This window comes from Littorina saxatilis, linkage group LG7, assembly GCF_037325665.1.
Source record: "Littorina saxatilis isolate snail1 linkage group LG7, US_GU_Lsax_2.0, whole genome shotgun sequence".
NCBI classification, from domain to species: domain Eukaryota; kingdom Metazoa; phylum Mollusca; class Gastropoda; order Littorinimorpha; family Littorinidae; genus Littorina; species Littorina saxatilis.
The window spans coordinates 31864318-31880933 of record NC_090251.1 but is presented as its reverse complement, the minus strand read 5'-3'; the positions used below and the strand labels follow the sequence as shown (position 1 = coordinate 31880933).

Here is a 16616-nt window from a genome sequence, read left to right as displayed (position 1 = left end):
GGATAGAGATTCTTACAACAGTGTCCTTATATCTAAATAATAAAAACTATACAGTTAAATGACAAACAGAAAAGCAAGCAAACAAACAAACAAGCAAACAAACAGACAAGAGAGAGAGAGAGAGAGAGAGAGAGAGAGAGAGAGAGAGAGAGAGAGAGAGAGAGAGAGAGAGAGAGAGAGAGAGACGGAGAGAGAGAGACAATGACAATGACAATGACAATTCTTTATTTTACGAGAGAGAGAGAGAGAGAGAGAGAGAGAGAGAGAGAGAGAGAGAGATACAGACAGACAGACAGACAGACAGACAGACAGATACAGGACACGATCATTCAATACCACGATTACAACTTCCAAGCACTGGGCGCCAACCCTCCTTCCCATGATTTACGGGCCCGTGAACAAGTTATCTTTTCCTGTGACAGGAAGCTATTGGCTTATCTCCCTTAGGTGTCAGAAACTCGTAAAACGATTCATGTTCCACCCCTTGCCGCGCCCCAGTGGGGTTCTATCAGGGGATCGAGACCGCCCTGGAGGGTGAAAGGGGGGCATCGGGAAACCTACACCTGACAATGTTCTGCATGTCATGGAGGAGAGAGAGAGAGAGAGAGAGAGAGAGAGAGAGAGAGAGAGAGAGAGAGAGAGAGAGAGAGAGAGAGAGAGAGAGAGAGAGAGAGAGAAAAACAAATATAGAGAGAGACGTGAGAGAGAGGGGGGGTAGAGAAATATATTTTCAATCTTCACAATTCCTTACTTTTTGTGAGGGCTGGGTGCGGGGTGGGGGTGGGGGTTGGAGTGAAGAAGGTGGACAGAGGATGGGTGGGAGCTAGGACGTCTTTGGGTGAGTAGTAAAACAGACATCAAATAAAACAGGCAAAGTAATCTCAGGGGTGGTTCGCTAATTCCCCCCCCCCTCTCTCTCTCTCTCTCTCTCTCTCTCTCTCTCTCTCTCTCTAAAGTCTCTATTTTTCACACTCTCTCTCTCTCTCTCTCTCTCTCTCTCTCTCTCTCTCTCTCTCTCCCTCTCTCTGTGTGTCTCTCTCTCTCTCACGGTCTCTCATTCCGGGCCCGGCCGAGCTGTGTTTTTCTCTGCGGAACTGAGAAAAAGACCACACAGAACCTATACAATTAAAAGTCGCGAGTTATCTCGTCACAGGTCTTGTTAGGCACGACTGGTAGTTAAAATACTCCCCCCTACCTTCCCTGACATCCAACTCGCTTCGTTAATTATCTCCCCGTCCGAGCCTGGATTCTCTCCCTTTGACCTGACCTCTCATTAGTCCGCGGTTCGTTTTAATGGGACAAGGGAGACAATCCTGGGGGTAACTCTCGTCGACAGTGGCTTATCGTGCCAGGTGTAGACACGTGTAGGTTCGCCAAGGGAAGTAATCGCAGGAAAAAAAGATACACCCACTTCGTCTTTTACGATAAGCACGAGTCACTTCATTAAAGGATGGGTGGGGGAGGTGGTGGGAGAGAGAGGAGGGGGGGGGGGGTGGGTGGTGATCGAGAGGTAACACACTCACCAACGCCGCGAACACGGACAGACATACAGACAGACAGACAGACAGACAGACAGACACAAACACACACACACACATATACATACGCATATCTATAGTATCAACACATCCTTCGATCCCCTCCCGCCCTTTAAGTCACACCACTCCCGAGCCCCTCAGTCAGTAGACCAAAGAGACTCTTATACACGTACAGATTTCGCGTGCATCATTTTAAGTAGCCTAAAGTAAGCATACCAAATCAATCAGACATTAGAAGACAAAATCATTGCAACAAAAAAGTCAAGCAAGATATTTACCTGTGGTGTCGGATGAAGCGTCATTGCTAAGGTCACATTCACCATTAGAGATAATCATTGTGAAGCTAGTTTAGTTTAGACAGGCTTGACCGCAAGTCAGGCAATCAAACAACGAGAAACTGAATGCCTGTAGAAAGTGGACAGACTCCCGATTCTTGCGATAGCTAGATAGATGAAGTACCGAAAAAGAACCAAGAAAAACAAAAAAACAAAACAAGCACAAGGACAAACACACGATGTGGCAAAAAAATAAAAAGTACTGAACTCAAAAGGTAGCACACACACACACACAAACAAACAAACAAAAACGAAAACGAAACTCAGAGTAAACCGTTACAGCTGCACGGACAAAACAACCAATCTAACAGATGCAGAACTGAAGACAAATTTCGTGTAACGTATATAGCCACTTGAACAAACAGTAACACAAACTGAACACAAATTTCGATAATGTTCAGATAAATAAATGGTGATGGTAGTGGCCGAAGTTAGTAGTAGATTCACACAGACACTCGGCAAGATCCTCAAAACTTCCTCAACCGTCGAGTCACACAAGCTTGTCAGTGAACATCCTCAATATAGTGGATCTATGCGGAGGTACGGAAGCAGTTTGCCACGACAGGTAGAACAGATTGAAAGCGATCACCGTATAGCTCACACAACACCTGTCACAACTGCTCGTGCCTGATTCTCTGAAAGGCTGGCACACAAAACGCCAATTATATATATATCGCACAGCATCTCTCTTTTCATTGGTCGCAAGCTGAGCCAGGCTATTACGCATTGCACGTGCCGCGACAGGAAAAAGGGAGTCACGATTCCAACAGCCTATCAATTAAAAAGCTCGGTTCCAGAGCTGGAGGATAAACCGGGGGCTACAATAACCTTAGCTAATTAATTGTCTGACATCGTGCTAGGCCAGATTGCCGCCTATCGTCCAGCGGCGACAAAACCCTCGCTAAATCTCGTATTGACACAGTGAGCCTGATGGAATTTACTCCATCTTATCGCTGATTGAATTGGACTTGGATGTAATTTCGCGCTAACAGTTGTTGCGAAGATTTATCACACTTTGGTTTCATCTGACGTTGGCAGTTTTTACAATTTTTTTATATTTTTATTTTATTTTTTTACATCAAGTGTTTGTTTTTGTGTTTTTTGTTTTGTTAGGCCTACACGTTTGCTGCGAATGTCTTCTTGCTTCCCCGCACCATCTTCTTTCATTCTCTTTTCTACGCTTCGTTTTCTATCTATTTTTTATGCAGCGCTTGATTTGACAGCATTTTTTCCCCACCGTTGAATTTGAAAGGATGTTTCTTTCAAGAATCCATGCCAGTAAAGTAATTGATTCGCGTAACTTTTGAGGTGGACTGTTTTCTTCCGTCAAAACGCGACTTCGTAACTATTTTCTTTTGTCAAGAACTGCACAACGTTTGAACGTGAAGGTAAACTAAAGTGTTACACAACAGCTTTCAATTGCTTCGTGCATCTTTGTTTCTTGACCAGCACTCATGCTTTTGGTACCGTTGTGTCCCTATAAGACTGCCTTTTCCTTTGATTTTAGGCTCACTGTGAATAACTGGATCCAACACGTGGTAGTCGCTAATGAATGCAGTAATGAGTTTATTCCGATTAAGGTACATACTGTGACTAATTGGTTATATGGAGTGCAATTTGGTCATCGACCGAACTATCGAAAGGGTCAAACAGGGAGTGACAGGTCAACGGAGCGTCGAGATGGAATGTTCCCTTGTGAATACCTCTGTGGCTCGTCTTTGGCTCCTAGCAACAACAATTAAAGGTCGTCACGAGAATGAGATGTTACGAAGCACGTGCACCGAACCCACGTGGCGGAGGTTGTCTGTTAGAAAAGACAAATATAATCACTCCCAGGATGGGTGATATAATCGTGTTTGGTTTCTTGGGGACGATTTTCTCGATAATTATAAGAAAATATATAAATCCTCTCCCAGGTAGTCATTCGGAAGTTTGGCCATCAGTAAGGTTAACTTAGCTGGTAAAAGGCTAATTGCCCCCCCCCCCCTCCCTCCCAGACAATCGCCAAGACAACCGCCTCCTAGGCGCGCGCGCGCGCGCGTGTGTGTGTGTGTGCGTGTGTGTGTGTTATAATTTGTATTATTATTTTTATTTGTGTGTGTGTGTTTGTGTGTGTGTGTGTGTGTGTGTGTGTGTGTGTGTGTGTGTGTAGTGTGCGTTATATAATTTGCATTATTTTTTTTATTTGTGTGGTTGTCAATATATGGCGCTTTTCAGTCACGATTTTCTCGATATAAGAATATAAATCCTCTCCCAGGAAGTCATTAGGAAGTTTGGCAATCAGTAAGGTGATAGACTACCTTATCTTAGCTGGAAGCAGGCTAATTGCCCCCCCCCCCCCCCTCCCGAACAATCGCCCCCAAGGCGGCAACTGACACTAAAGATTACTGCTTCAAAAACAACTGCCCTTCTCCGTGTGTGTGTGTGTGTGTGTGTGTGTGTGTGTTGGAGTGTGTTTGCCGAAATTTGCTTATTCCCACGGTTGTCCAAACCTTATTTTGATGATTCAAGGCTGTTTCCATAGCAACCCACGACATCAAATAACAAACTTTATTGAACTTCATCGGGATTGTTAATCTCCTAGTCATCTCAGTGAACATCCATTGTAATACCTAATACCATTCGCATGACCAATTAATTTACCAATGAACTAATTAGGCATTATCGATGCGTGTGTCGGGTGTTTTGGTCAATCCGACTTCATCAGTTTATGTAATATGTATTTTGACTTTTATTGCTGTTGACTTAAGTAAGGACGTCAGTCTGATCGAGTTCGTAATTATCCACACACGTTTTGGGATTATTGTACTTAAATATTTATTTGCTCAATATGCTAGGGTCACGGTCGCACTATGAACCCCTTGTTCATTGAAAATAATCTTCGATCACAACGGGTTAATTACTTACTCCTTATAGCACCCGCGAAGTAGACCTGATCTTCAGTAACGCAAAAGGGGTCTGATTCGACAAAGAGTGAGTGCATTGATGGTGATGCATTTTCCAGTGGTTCATTCCTGGTGGTTCATTCCTAATGGTTCATCCCTGTCTTGTTTTGTGGCACGTGACATGTTTTTAATTTTAATTGTTGCTTAATTTAAAGTTTAAAAAAAAGAAGCTTTTACATAGTATTACTTTTGGTTGTATAAAAACAAACTGCAAGGAAAATTCACCGCAACGCAGAAATATCAATTTTTTTCTTTTAATTTAACTGAATGAAGCATAATTTTAACGATAAACAGCAAAACTCGTATACATACTACAGCTTCGCAGCCGCTATGACGTGGCGATGACGCTAGCATTGTTGTTTTTACGTGACGCCCTCGCGGTGAAACGATTCGGGGCATGTTGCCAGGTGTTACCCGGACTTAAGATGAGACACACAGGTGTATGCGTGTTAATCAGCCACCTGCGTTTATGGCAGAATGACCGAGGTCTTTTGCGTTTTCCGTAACTATATCTATTAATCATGACCACTTGACTAACTATAGTACCTGCACTACTGATTGCTTTGCGGTCCCCTGTTAAATAAACTGTAATGTTCTGCCACCTGTCAGGTATAAAAAGTCCGGTAAAGCGTTCCTTTGATCGTGTCGGCGGTGAACTTTACCTCACCGAAGTGAAACTGGCCTCAGCAATTTACGACAGTCTCGGGCAGGGCACGAGATTGAGTGTGACACCATACGTACGATGTGTCTGGAAACACTTCCGGGCGGAGGGGTTTTGCGGCCAGCGTAGCAAAGATAAAGAGGGAACATTCCCTAGGCTCGCGCGGGAGCAAGCACTATGTCTCTAGACTGGTGATCTCTTTCCTACCAGGAACTGCACCCGGCGCTTTTCCTGGTAGGGAAAACACTCCTGGAAATGTACCTCCAGGAAATGTACCCACTTTGTGTCGAATTAGACCCCTCCAGTACCTCGGTAATGAGCTGTCAAAACTTGAGTGCCCAGGTAAGGATTTGTACACCTAATTTCTTATCCAGTTAATTAATTATTTCTTAATTGGGTTCGCGTGACAGGACTATATTAGGTGAGTGTCACTTCGTAATTCGCCCTTGGCCTCAATGTACTGACGGATGTAACCTGTTATTGATGTATGTGTGTGTTAGTGTGTGTGTGTTTGTGTGTGTTGTTAGTTGTGTGTTTGTGCGTGCAAGTGCATGTGTGCTTCTGTGTCATGTATGCCGTGTGTGTGTGTGTGTGTGTGTGCATTTGTGTGTGTCTGTGTGTGTTTGGAGCAGTGTTGGTGTGTGTGTGTCTGTGTGTGTTTGGAGCAGTGTTGGTGTGTGTGTGTCTGTGTGTGTGTGTGTGTGTTGTTAGTTGTGTGTTTGTGCGTGCAAGTGCATGTGTGCTTCTGTGTGTATGCCGTGTGTGTGTGTGTGGGTGTGTGGGTGTGTGTGTGTGTGCACGCGTGCGTGCGTGCGTGCTTGCGTGCTTGCATGAGTGAATGTGCGTGCATGCATGCCCGCTTGCAGATCTTTGACGAGACGCTGTGGACTCAAGTTGCGCGTGAAATGTTTTATGATCCGGGTTAGTTAAAAAGCTTACGATATATATTCAGCACACAATACACACACACACACACACACACACACACTTACCAGTATTTACAAGAGGATTTAGCAGTTATTCCGCATTCAGTGAGTACAGAGTAGATGGTTCCGTATTCGACGACTTTATTCCAATCCGTGTTACTGAGAAGTCTATGATTGTACACCTCAAGGAATGGTCAAACAGACAACCGTTGCTGTTCTCAAGTCTCAGAAACAGCCACACACTTGTACATACAATTTCTTCTTCTTCTTTTTTTTCTAAAACAAACACTGTTGAGTAACACGATCAAGTGTGACACATCGTTTAGTCCTAAGTTCCTGAAGCGTCAATGTCTTACACAAAAGAATTACTGTAAAATTCTTTAAACAACAAAACACTGAGCCGGCCGGTCAGAAACACGGCGGTCAAATATGACAGGTTTCACTGAGCAGCTTGGGCTGTTGCCGGGAACTGAATAACCATTGACGCCTTGACATAAAACTTCACTGACTTGCACAAACACTGGCAGTTTTCACTTGAAACTTCAACTGCGCGACCAACACTGACGGAATATAATTATTTTACGGAGTGCTGTTGGGAACTGAATAACCAATGACGCCTTGACATAAAACTTCACTGACTTGCACAAACACTGGCAGTTTTCACTTGAAACTTCAACTGCGCGACCAACACTGACGGAATATAATTATTTTACGGAGTGCTGTTGGGAACTGAATAACCAATGACGCCTTGACATGAAACTTCACTGACTTGCACAAATACTGGCAGTTTTCACTTGAAACTTCAACTGCGCGACCAACACTGACTGACGGAATAGAATAATTGTACGGAGTCAAAGTTAAGTCAAAGTGGAATGCAATGTAAGTGGAAGCCAATCACAGTGGTCGCGTAGAGTGGTGGTAAATGTAGAGACGCCGACGACCCAGGCTGTTTACAAGCCTCTAAAGAGCCTGCCTACACAATCTAGCAATTAGGAAATCGGGTAAACACATCCGCAAGTCTTTCAGTGGAGTGTTTGCGCACATACACCACGCACTCTCACTGGCTGTACAGCTTTCCGCCACCGGTCGGCCCGACGAAGAACGGCGAAGCGTCCTGCGCCGCGCTGCGGCGGCTTCCGCGAGTTTTCTCACCGTGAGGAGTAATGGCTCGATCAGGTTATGAACCAATCACGTCCCATGCTGTCTCTGCTCAGTTGCACTGACTCTCTCTTTCTGTCTTTCTTCCGAGTCTGCCATCATAGTATCGTTCACCTCTCTTACTTGTATTACGCACCAGTCCTCTCTATATTGCATCTCGCTCTCTGTCTCTCTCTCTCTCTCAGTCTCTGTCTCTCGCCCCTCCCTCTCTCAGGCTCTCTCTCTCTTTCTCTCTCTCTCTCTCTCTCTCTCTCTCTCTCTCTCTCTCTCTCTCTTTATATCTCGTCTCTCTTCAGTATCTGTTACTGCCTGTAAGGCTTTTGTCATAAGGCTATTGACTCAGCCAACAATAGCAGTGAATATTTAAGCACAAACTACTTCACATGCATAGTGTGATAAAATCACCATTGCAAAACAATCAAAGCGTCTCTCTCTCTCTCTAATAATTCGCTCTAATAGTTCTTTGATTATATGTTTTGTTTGTTTTAGTTGACCCACTCTAGGACAAGGGCTGGACGTAAACAAAAAAAAACATATATTCTAGCTTATCTCAGTATTACCCTCGTTAATAAATGATTTTGTCTTACCTTGTCTCACTCTTTTGAGTTGAGATCTTAAAATGCTAGCCTGAATGTGGACAAAATTACATGACGTGAAGGTGCCATTGGCTGTGATAGAGAATGCTTTTTCATTGGTGCTCCGCGAACCCAGCGACGGAAGCTGTTGGCACGTGCTGCATGCACTATGACCGCAGTGCACGCGCGCGTAAAAACACAATCTTGTATCAATGATGGAGGATGTTTGTAGCCGATCGAATTTTGTGGAGGGGGCCGGGTTTGGGCCGTTTCACTGATACACCGAGCTTGTTCAGGGGGATGGTGTGTGTGTGTGTGTGTGTGTGTGCGTGAGTGTGTGTGTGTGAGTGTGTGTGTGTGTATGTGTATGTGTGTGTGTGTATGTGTATGTGTGTGTGTGTGTGTGTGTGGTTACAGTAATACCAGAGAGAGAGAGAGAGAGAGAGAGAGAGAGAGAGAGAGAGAGAGCTAGAGAGAGAGAGAGAGAGAGAGAGAGAGAGAGAGAGAGAGAGAGAGAGAGAGAGAGTGAGTGAGTGTTAGAGTTAGTGTTAACCATACAGGACTGAGTGAGAGTCAAGGAGTGTGGTTGTGTGTGTGTGTGTGTGTATATATATGTGTATGCGTATGTGTGTGTGTGGTTACAGTACTACCAGAGAGAGAGAGAGAGAGAGAGAGAGAGGGAGAGAGACAGACAGAGAGACAGAGACAGAGAGAGAGAGAGAGAGAGAGAGAGAGAGAGAGAGAGAGAGTGAGTGAGTGTTAGAGAGAGTGTTAACCATACAGGCCTGAGTGAGAGTCAAGGAGTGTGGTTGTGTGTGTGTGTGTGTGTATATGTGTATGCGTATGTGTGTGTGTGGTTACAGTAATACCAGAGAGAGAGAGAGAGAGAGAGAGAGAGAGAGAGAGAGAGAGAGAGAGAGAGGAGAGAGAGAGCTAGAGAGAGAGAGAGAGAGAGAGAGAGAGAGCGAGAGAGTGTGGGGTGTTAGAGATAGTGTTAACCATACAGGACTGAGTGAGAGTCAAGGAGTGTGGTTGTGTATGTGTGTGTGTATGCGTATGTGTGTGTGTGTGTGGTTACAGTACTACCAGAGAGAGAGAGAGAGAGAGAGAGAGATAGAGAGAGAGAGAGAGAGTGTTAGAGAGAGAGAGTGTTAACCATACATGACTGAGTGAGAGTCAAGGAGTGTGGTTGTGTGTGTGTGTGGTAATAGTACAGTACTACCAGAGAGAGAGAGAGAGAGGGAGAGAGAGTGTTAACCATACAGGACTGAGTGAGAGTCGTGGTTGTGGTTGTGTGTGTGTGTGTGTGTGTGTGTGTGTGTAAGTGTGCGTGCGTGCGTGCGTGCGCGCGGGTGTGTGTGCGTGTCCGTGTGTAAGTGCGTGCTTGCTTTTTGTACTGGTGTCCGCGCATGTTTTGCACCCTCCCTCTAAAACCTCTTCCCCGAGTCCCGTGAAATATGCCAACACTGAACCAAACACAAACCGACACAACTCTCACTAAAACACCAAAGCCAAACTTTGCTTTTAGCACTGAAAAAACACAAGGTTGTGAAACATCGTCATTTCAAAGCGAATACAAGCAACTTTTAACCTTTTTGCTTCGTTTGAAAGCTCCACTCAGCAAGCGACTGCCACGGGTGACCGTACGAGAGAGAGAGAGAGAGAGAGAGAGAGAGAGAGAGAGAGAGAGAGAGAGAGAGAGAGAGAGAGAGAGAGAGAGAGAATCAGTGGTTGTGACACACACACACTCACACACACACACACACACAAACACACACATACACACACACACACACACACACACACACACACAACCACACACACCTCTTCTTCCTGCTTTTTGTGTACACGCAATAGTTTGTCTAAAAGCAGGTGGCATTTGGGTCTGTGCAGAAACTCCATTTACCTTCATTAGTCAAGCACAACATCGCTTCCGACAGCCTCCTGTTAGCAGTTGGTGCATGCAGCGAACGAATACACCCCGGGAAGCCATGAAAGGGACAACTTCCCAGTTTTTCTTTTTCTTTTTCAAAGTTACAAAATGTATGTGAACAACAACAAAAATACGCCGCGTTTAGCCGTTAAAGGGTCAATTTTGTGTTATTACAATCATCTGAAATGTTGCATAAAATTCAAACGAAATTTTTAAATGTCAAAGCAGCGTTACAAACGCATAACCCGGCAACGACCATGACAAGTTACATGTTAAGGCTTCATCGTGGCGGCTCACTTGCACTGCATTTCACTATATGTTTTTGAGGCCTTTGGCCTGTCTTTTTTTTATATAAAAAAATGCGTTTAAAAACAAAATTAGAAACGAACTTGTTATTAATTTCACTTCAACTACAACACCTTAGTCAATTTGACCGGGAGCAAATCAGCTGACTAAACATTCTAATTCTCTTTGCCATACATTCACATATTCGCACTTCCTCATGCATACAGCTTACTCACATTTATATACTTGCATACTTATATTTATGTACTTATATTTATAGGTTTGTATCCGCTCTTTCATACTTCTGGCACTTGTATGACCAGTGCTATCTTACCGACGTTGATGAAGACTCAGGTCTTAAAGTGGACACTGTCAATACACGCGGGTAACCTAAGCTCACACCCTCTCACAACCAGAGAGTTAATCACACACACCGGCACTTAAACTTATTAGCTTTCAAGGTAAATGTAAACAAGCACTTATCATAAGCTTTTAGGAAGTTGAAGTGGTGTCCACAATTTCCGGCGTTGGAGCTGTTCCCAGTTCACTTATCATTATCAATTCCACCTTTATGATTTGAAAAGTGACGGGCGCAGTGGAGTGGTGGTAAGACGTCGGCCTCCTAATCGGGAGGTCGTGAGTTCGAATCCCGGTCGCTGCCGCCTGGTGGGTTAAGAGTGGAGATTTTCCGATCTCCCAGGTCAACTTATGTGCAGACCTGCTTTGTGACTTAACCCCCTTTGTGTGTACACGCAAGCACAAGACCAAGTGCGCACGGAAAAGATCCTGTAATCCATTGTCGGAGTTCGGTGGGTTATGGAAACACGATACCCAACAGTACGTAAATGTGAGTAAGCTGTATGCACGAGGAAGTGCGAATATGTGAATGTATGGCAAAGAAAGCGGAGTGAAGCTGACTATGCTCTCAGAGTATAGTTTGGGGAACCCAAATGGGCAAACGAGCTAAAACGTAACCAGAAAATTCTGGAACGCTGAAGAAGAAGAAGAAGAAGAAGAAGAAGAAGAAGAAGAAGAAGAAGAAGAAGAAGAAGAAGAAGAAGAAGAAGAAGAAGAAGAAGAAGAAGAAGAAGAAGAAGAAGAAGAAGAAGAAGAAGAAGAAGAAGAAGAAGAAGAAGAAGAAGAAGAAGAAGAAGAAGAAGAAGAAGAAGAAGAAGAAGAAGAAGAAAAGTAAGATAATGCGCATTCTTCTGGAGTCTACTTTCAAGTGCATAGTCAGTCCTTCTGGTGACAACAGTTCGGCTCACCATCTAAGATCTGGCGTAAGAGTTATGTGGAACCAGTCTCCTGGCACTTTCAAGTAGAGGGTAAGGAGCATTGAAATGAACAAGCCACTTTCATTCTTCAGTTAGAGAATCACGAGAAGCATTGAAGAGCTCAAGGCTCCAAGCAGAACAAGAACAAAAACAAGAACCGCAGAAACTGTGACACGAAGACAAAGACAGGCTGTAGGACAAACACGTTGTTCATGAAACAAAACAAGAACAAGAACAAGAACCGCAGGAACAAGAAGACAAAGAAAGGCTGTAGGACAAACAAGTAAGTTGTTCCTGAAACGAACAAGAACCACAGGAATAAGAAGACAAAGAAAGGGTGTTGGACAAGCAAGTAAGTTGTTCCTGAAACGAACAAGAACAAGAACCGCAGGAATAAGAAGACAAAGAAAGCATGTAAGGAAAGCAAGTTGCTCCTGAAACAAACTTTTGACCAGGTTTTACTCACCGTCTGAGGTTTCCCCACAAAGTTCTAGATGCAGTAAGAACACACACACTTTGTTTGGGACAGTTAACTTGGGCTTTTGAAAGCTGACAGTCAGGTGATGACGTCACACAATACGATAGTCAGGGTATCTGAACCTTGTGAAGTATTCTCGTTCTTCTTCGTCAGCCGGCCGTTGGACGAAGAAGACAGAGACTCTCGGATAGCACAATACGAAAATAAGAGTCTTCGTTAATAAAATCGAAGCACGGATTGAAGGGCAGAAATGAAACCTCAAGCCTTGGAAGGTTTTTGTTAAGTGTTTCGGAACACCAAAAACCACTACACCGCCTTCGCCTATGGTTGTAGCAGGTAGAAGATCTGTGTATAGAAAGATGAACTTGAAACAACCACCTCCTCTTAGTTCTCACACTGCACAGAGAGACTCTCAGCTTTGTCAATCTTTTCTCTTACGAACAGCAAGTCTTTCCTTAACAACAAAAAGCATGTCTAGGACAAAAGTGTACGAACTCGCTGGCAGCGGACCTTCTTCCCGTGACAGAGTAAAGCCACCGTGTTGTGTTCAACCTCTTCCTCATCCACGCACACGAGACTAAGTCTAGCACTTCAACTGATTCCAAGCCCCGCACCGAACTGAAGGGACAAACGCTGTCGCGGCTCAAACTGAAGTGTGTAGGGGGGTCTAAAAGCTTTTGATGAAACGCAGCATCAATAAAGTCTAACTGCTTTTCTCTGTAATGGACGCCAGGGCCTAATGTGAGTTAATAGTAAAACCCTGTATGGGTCTTGCCCGGGTTTCCTCCCTTGGAGTGCTCTCCGCTGCCCGGCTTCTCTCCCCTTCCAACGCAGAGGGGGGAAAGGCTGGTACAAGTAGGAAATTATCACATAACGGTATGAGCTAATTAGCCATCGCTGCTGCTGTTGTCGTAGGCTGACGAGACAAGTACAGTGGAACCTCAGTGTTAAGACACTCCAATTTAAGAATCCCCCAACCCCTTTTAGGTCCTGGCTTTTTTTCGGATTTCCTGTGCATAACCTCTGTAAATTTACCTAATTTTTAGGACTCCCTCCTGGTTTTACCAGATTTTTGGAGCGGCCCTGAAAGTAAAACAAATGGTGTACTAGCCTTTGGCTAGTGATTCTGAACATTTACTAGCCAGAGAGCAAACTTTACTAGCCGAACCAACAATTTGTTTCAGCAACTTTACTCGCATTTGGCGAGTAGATGAACATTTCTACTCGCCAGATACAGGTTTCTACTCGCCATGGTGAGTAAAATACTCACCGCTTTCAGGCCTGTTCGAGGTCCTAAAATGGGGGTTCCAATGTTGTAGTGCTCAGGATCGTGATGGGCTGGAGGGGCTGGAACAGACGCACCCTAATGGCCTTCCTGTGTCGCGGCGCTTGCACGACAGGCGTGTAAGTGATCTTAGCTTTAGTTCAGCAATGGCCAACTGGATATATATATACTTACTGCTAGCGTGTGTCCGAGTTTTCATACTTTATTGTCCTTTTGCTGTGAAATTTGGTTCGTTTAGTTTCCACTCAGTCAAAGGTTTTGTTCTTGTATGGTTTGGCTGTAGAATGCATTTGCTGTGAAACTTAAATGCTCTGGATTTTTTTTGAGGGGGGGGGGGGGGCGGGGGGGTGGTAGGGGGTTGGAGTCTATCTTTTTCTAAGCTGACTTTAGATTTTCGATTTCCCCGAGTTCCTCTGCAGTCACTTTTTATTCAATGTGTGGTGCGTTTCACGAAGAAGCCCAGGCGATATGCCATTTAGCTTAGTCTGAAGTGCATGGTCTTATTCGTCTAGATCAGCTGGGCTACACTTTTTTGAATTGTGTATCATCCCTGCTAGAATTCTTTTACTGTCAAGTTTAAGTCAAAATAGTGCTTTAAAACTGAAGCACTGTAGTAGATAGTTGGTTTCTCTGCTTGTGCCTTTAAATTTGCCGCATCAAAAACACGCAAAGATATCTTTAGGAACCCCAACAGGACTCGGAAACGTTTCTGTCTTTAGAAAAAACTAATGCTGGAGTAATAATCATTAACAAAGCATTTAAAATGCACTTCCACCGCGACAAACGGTTTTTGACAGACCCTTATATAATGACATCATAGCTCAGCTTGTACGACGTTAGAAGTTGATTTTTCACTGACGTCACAGCTGATCTTTTGTGTGGATCTGTCAGAAACGTGAACTTGGGATGAGATGGCGAGCACGTGCTAGGGAGAACACCACACAATTAACGGAGTCCAAAAACTTTAGAAAAGCAGCTGCATATAATTGGTCCCTCAAATTTAATAAGCTGAGCGTGCGGGGCTGCACAGTGGTCGCTGCCTTTCCCATGGGAAAGCGACCTCATTTTATTGGGATGGAAAAAACAAACGTGCATAAGCGTCACCGGATGTCACTGAACATTGCAATTTAAAGGGCCTGCAGAAGATAAGTTGTTTTCTGTTTAAAAAAAACCCCACAATAATAATACACCCCCCCCCCCCCGACCCCCCCCTACTTAATAAAGATACAAAATTGTCGATCATATGTGCACCGGAATCTCGTGTAAACAACTTGTTCTTCTTCTTCTTCTGCGTTCGATGTGTGTAAACAACTGATTTACAACATCGCGGATCTGTCCAGGGGTTTACATTGGTTACCAGCATCCATCCACTTGGAATAATACACACACAATTACAGCCTGGTCGCTTTTTTTGTGTGGAGGATGGGAATTTTTATTTTAAGTAATTAATATCGCACATTATGTCAATATGCGAAAATAATTCAGCAAAATAGTATCACTCCTCGCGTACCAGCGAGGCTGTTTGGATTTGTGGTATATATATAGACTAGATGAATACCCGCTTCGCCGGGTACGGCTTCGCCGGGAAGAAGTCGAGCCGAGTCGAGTCGAGCCGAGCTGCGGTTCAGCGCTGCGCGCTGAGAGCACGTGTTGAAATATCTCATCGATGAGGTTGTGTCCGGGGTGTAGCTGAATACGGTCTCCAAATTTGAAAAAGATCCACCGAGAACTTTGGCTTGGCATCGCGGACACACACACACACACACACACACACACACACACACACACACACACACACACACACACACACACACACACACACAGACAGACAGACAGACAGACACAAGTCGTATATATATATATATAGATACTAGATGAATACCCGCTTCGCCGGGTACGGCTGCGCCGGGAAGAAGTCGAGCCGAATACCCGGCTGCGCCGGGGACCCGGCTATGTCGGGTGTACGCCGGCTTTGCCGGCGCACCGCACGGAGGAAGGGAGATAAACGCGGCTGAAAACACTGGAGAAGATAAGGAAGAGTTACTGGGAATGGATCCAGAGAAAAACCAAAATCGGTTCAGCGCGAGAGCACGTGTTGAAATATCTCATCGATGAGGTTGTGTCCGGGGTGTAGCTGAATACGGTCTCCAAATTTGAAAAAGATCGACCGAGAACTTTGGCCGTGCATCGCGGACACACACACACACACACACACACACACACAAGTCGTATATATATATATATAGATACAGAATAAGAATACAGAATACAGAATCTTTAATTGCCCAAGGTTGGGAATTTGTGATATACAAGTGTATATCTCATCAACGTGAATTCATGCTCTAATCTTTTGAAAACTGTGGACAGCTCCGTGGTGGTTGACATGATCGAATTCACGGGAAGGTAATGTACCTTTAAAGGGACTGTTTCCGACTAAAAAATCCAAATGGTTGAGTTTTGCTAGATGGCTCCGTACAAGTGCTAGCATGACTATGCGTGAGCGTTAATGACCCATTTCCAAAATGCGAAAAGCATGTTAATGCCAGTGCAGAATAATAGTTTAACGACACGAAACTGCACTGACGAGGAACCCCTGAGGGCTCTTTGCACCAGTGTAAGCCTCCATAAATATCACATGCCAAAACACTCAGCCACTATCAACTCTTCACACCAAATAAACTTAATGGCATAACTCAAATATTGACAATAAATCACAATTCCACCCCCCCCCCCCCCCTAAAAACAAAAAAACAACTAAACACAAAACAAACACGACGAAATTCAAACCTCGACGAGCAACAACAAGAACAGCAGCCCTGGCTCCGTAACAGCCGCACCATGTACCGTCAAAAGCAAACCCCGGGCTAACATGTTCGGTTTTAAAAGCCCCCGGATCCAGTTGTCGTCTGCAACCTGCGATCGCGGTTGTTCCCCTTTTCCTCTTCAAATTAGACCGCGCGTCTGCGACAGGGCTTTGCCATTTCCAAACAAGAGAGGAGGCTACTTTGATGGTGGGTCTAATTCGCCGCTGTATTATGGTGCGACACTGACCGCCCATTTCCCGCCTTTCCTGCCCCGCTTCATTTCCCCCTCAAAGTGATCAAAATGGCCGCCTTAAAACAGGGGCGGGAAGTGGCCTCTTACGGCACTACTTAGCAGACACAGCCGCCGACACGGAATGGACATTTACTGGAGGGTGCCAGGGACAGGTTACCTAGGACTC

The 16616-nt window shown here is 44.7% G+C and overlaps 1 protein-coding gene and 2 long non-coding RNA genes across 7 annotated transcripts in view; 1 reads left to right on the top strand and 2 right to left on the bottom strand.

The window, feature by feature from the left end:
• Window positions 1-16616, bottom strand: part of LOC138971193 (uncharacterized) — a 666631-nt gene that overhangs the window by 214292 nt on the left and 435723 nt on the right. The gene's annotated exons all lie outside the window — the stretch shown is intronic.
• The window catches only part of LOC138970334 (uncharacterized), a 102849-nt gene that overhangs the window by 22997 nt on the left and 63236 nt on the right, over window positions 1-16616 (top strand). The window lies entirely within an intron of this gene.
• LOC138971180 (LIM domain only protein 3-like) overlaps window positions 1-16616 on the bottom strand; it is a 43087-nt gene that overhangs the window by 7880 nt on the left and 18591 nt on the right. The window contains exon 1 of one of the 5 annotated variants that reach the window (XM_070343827.1): window positions 12097-12740. The exons of 2 other annotated variants lie outside the window; for them this stretch is intronic. Coding sequence is in view for 1 of the 3 variants with exons in the window: in XM_070343824.1 (XP_070199925.1) it covers window positions 1817-1874 (58 nt within the window). In the remaining 2 variants the exon portion in view is untranslated. Of the gene's footprint in view, window positions 1-1816; window positions 2642-6471; window positions 7489-12096; window positions 12741-16616 lie in introns of those variants that run through there. 2 more of the 5 variants (XM_070343825.1, XM_070343824.1) reach the window with 2 other exon arrangements.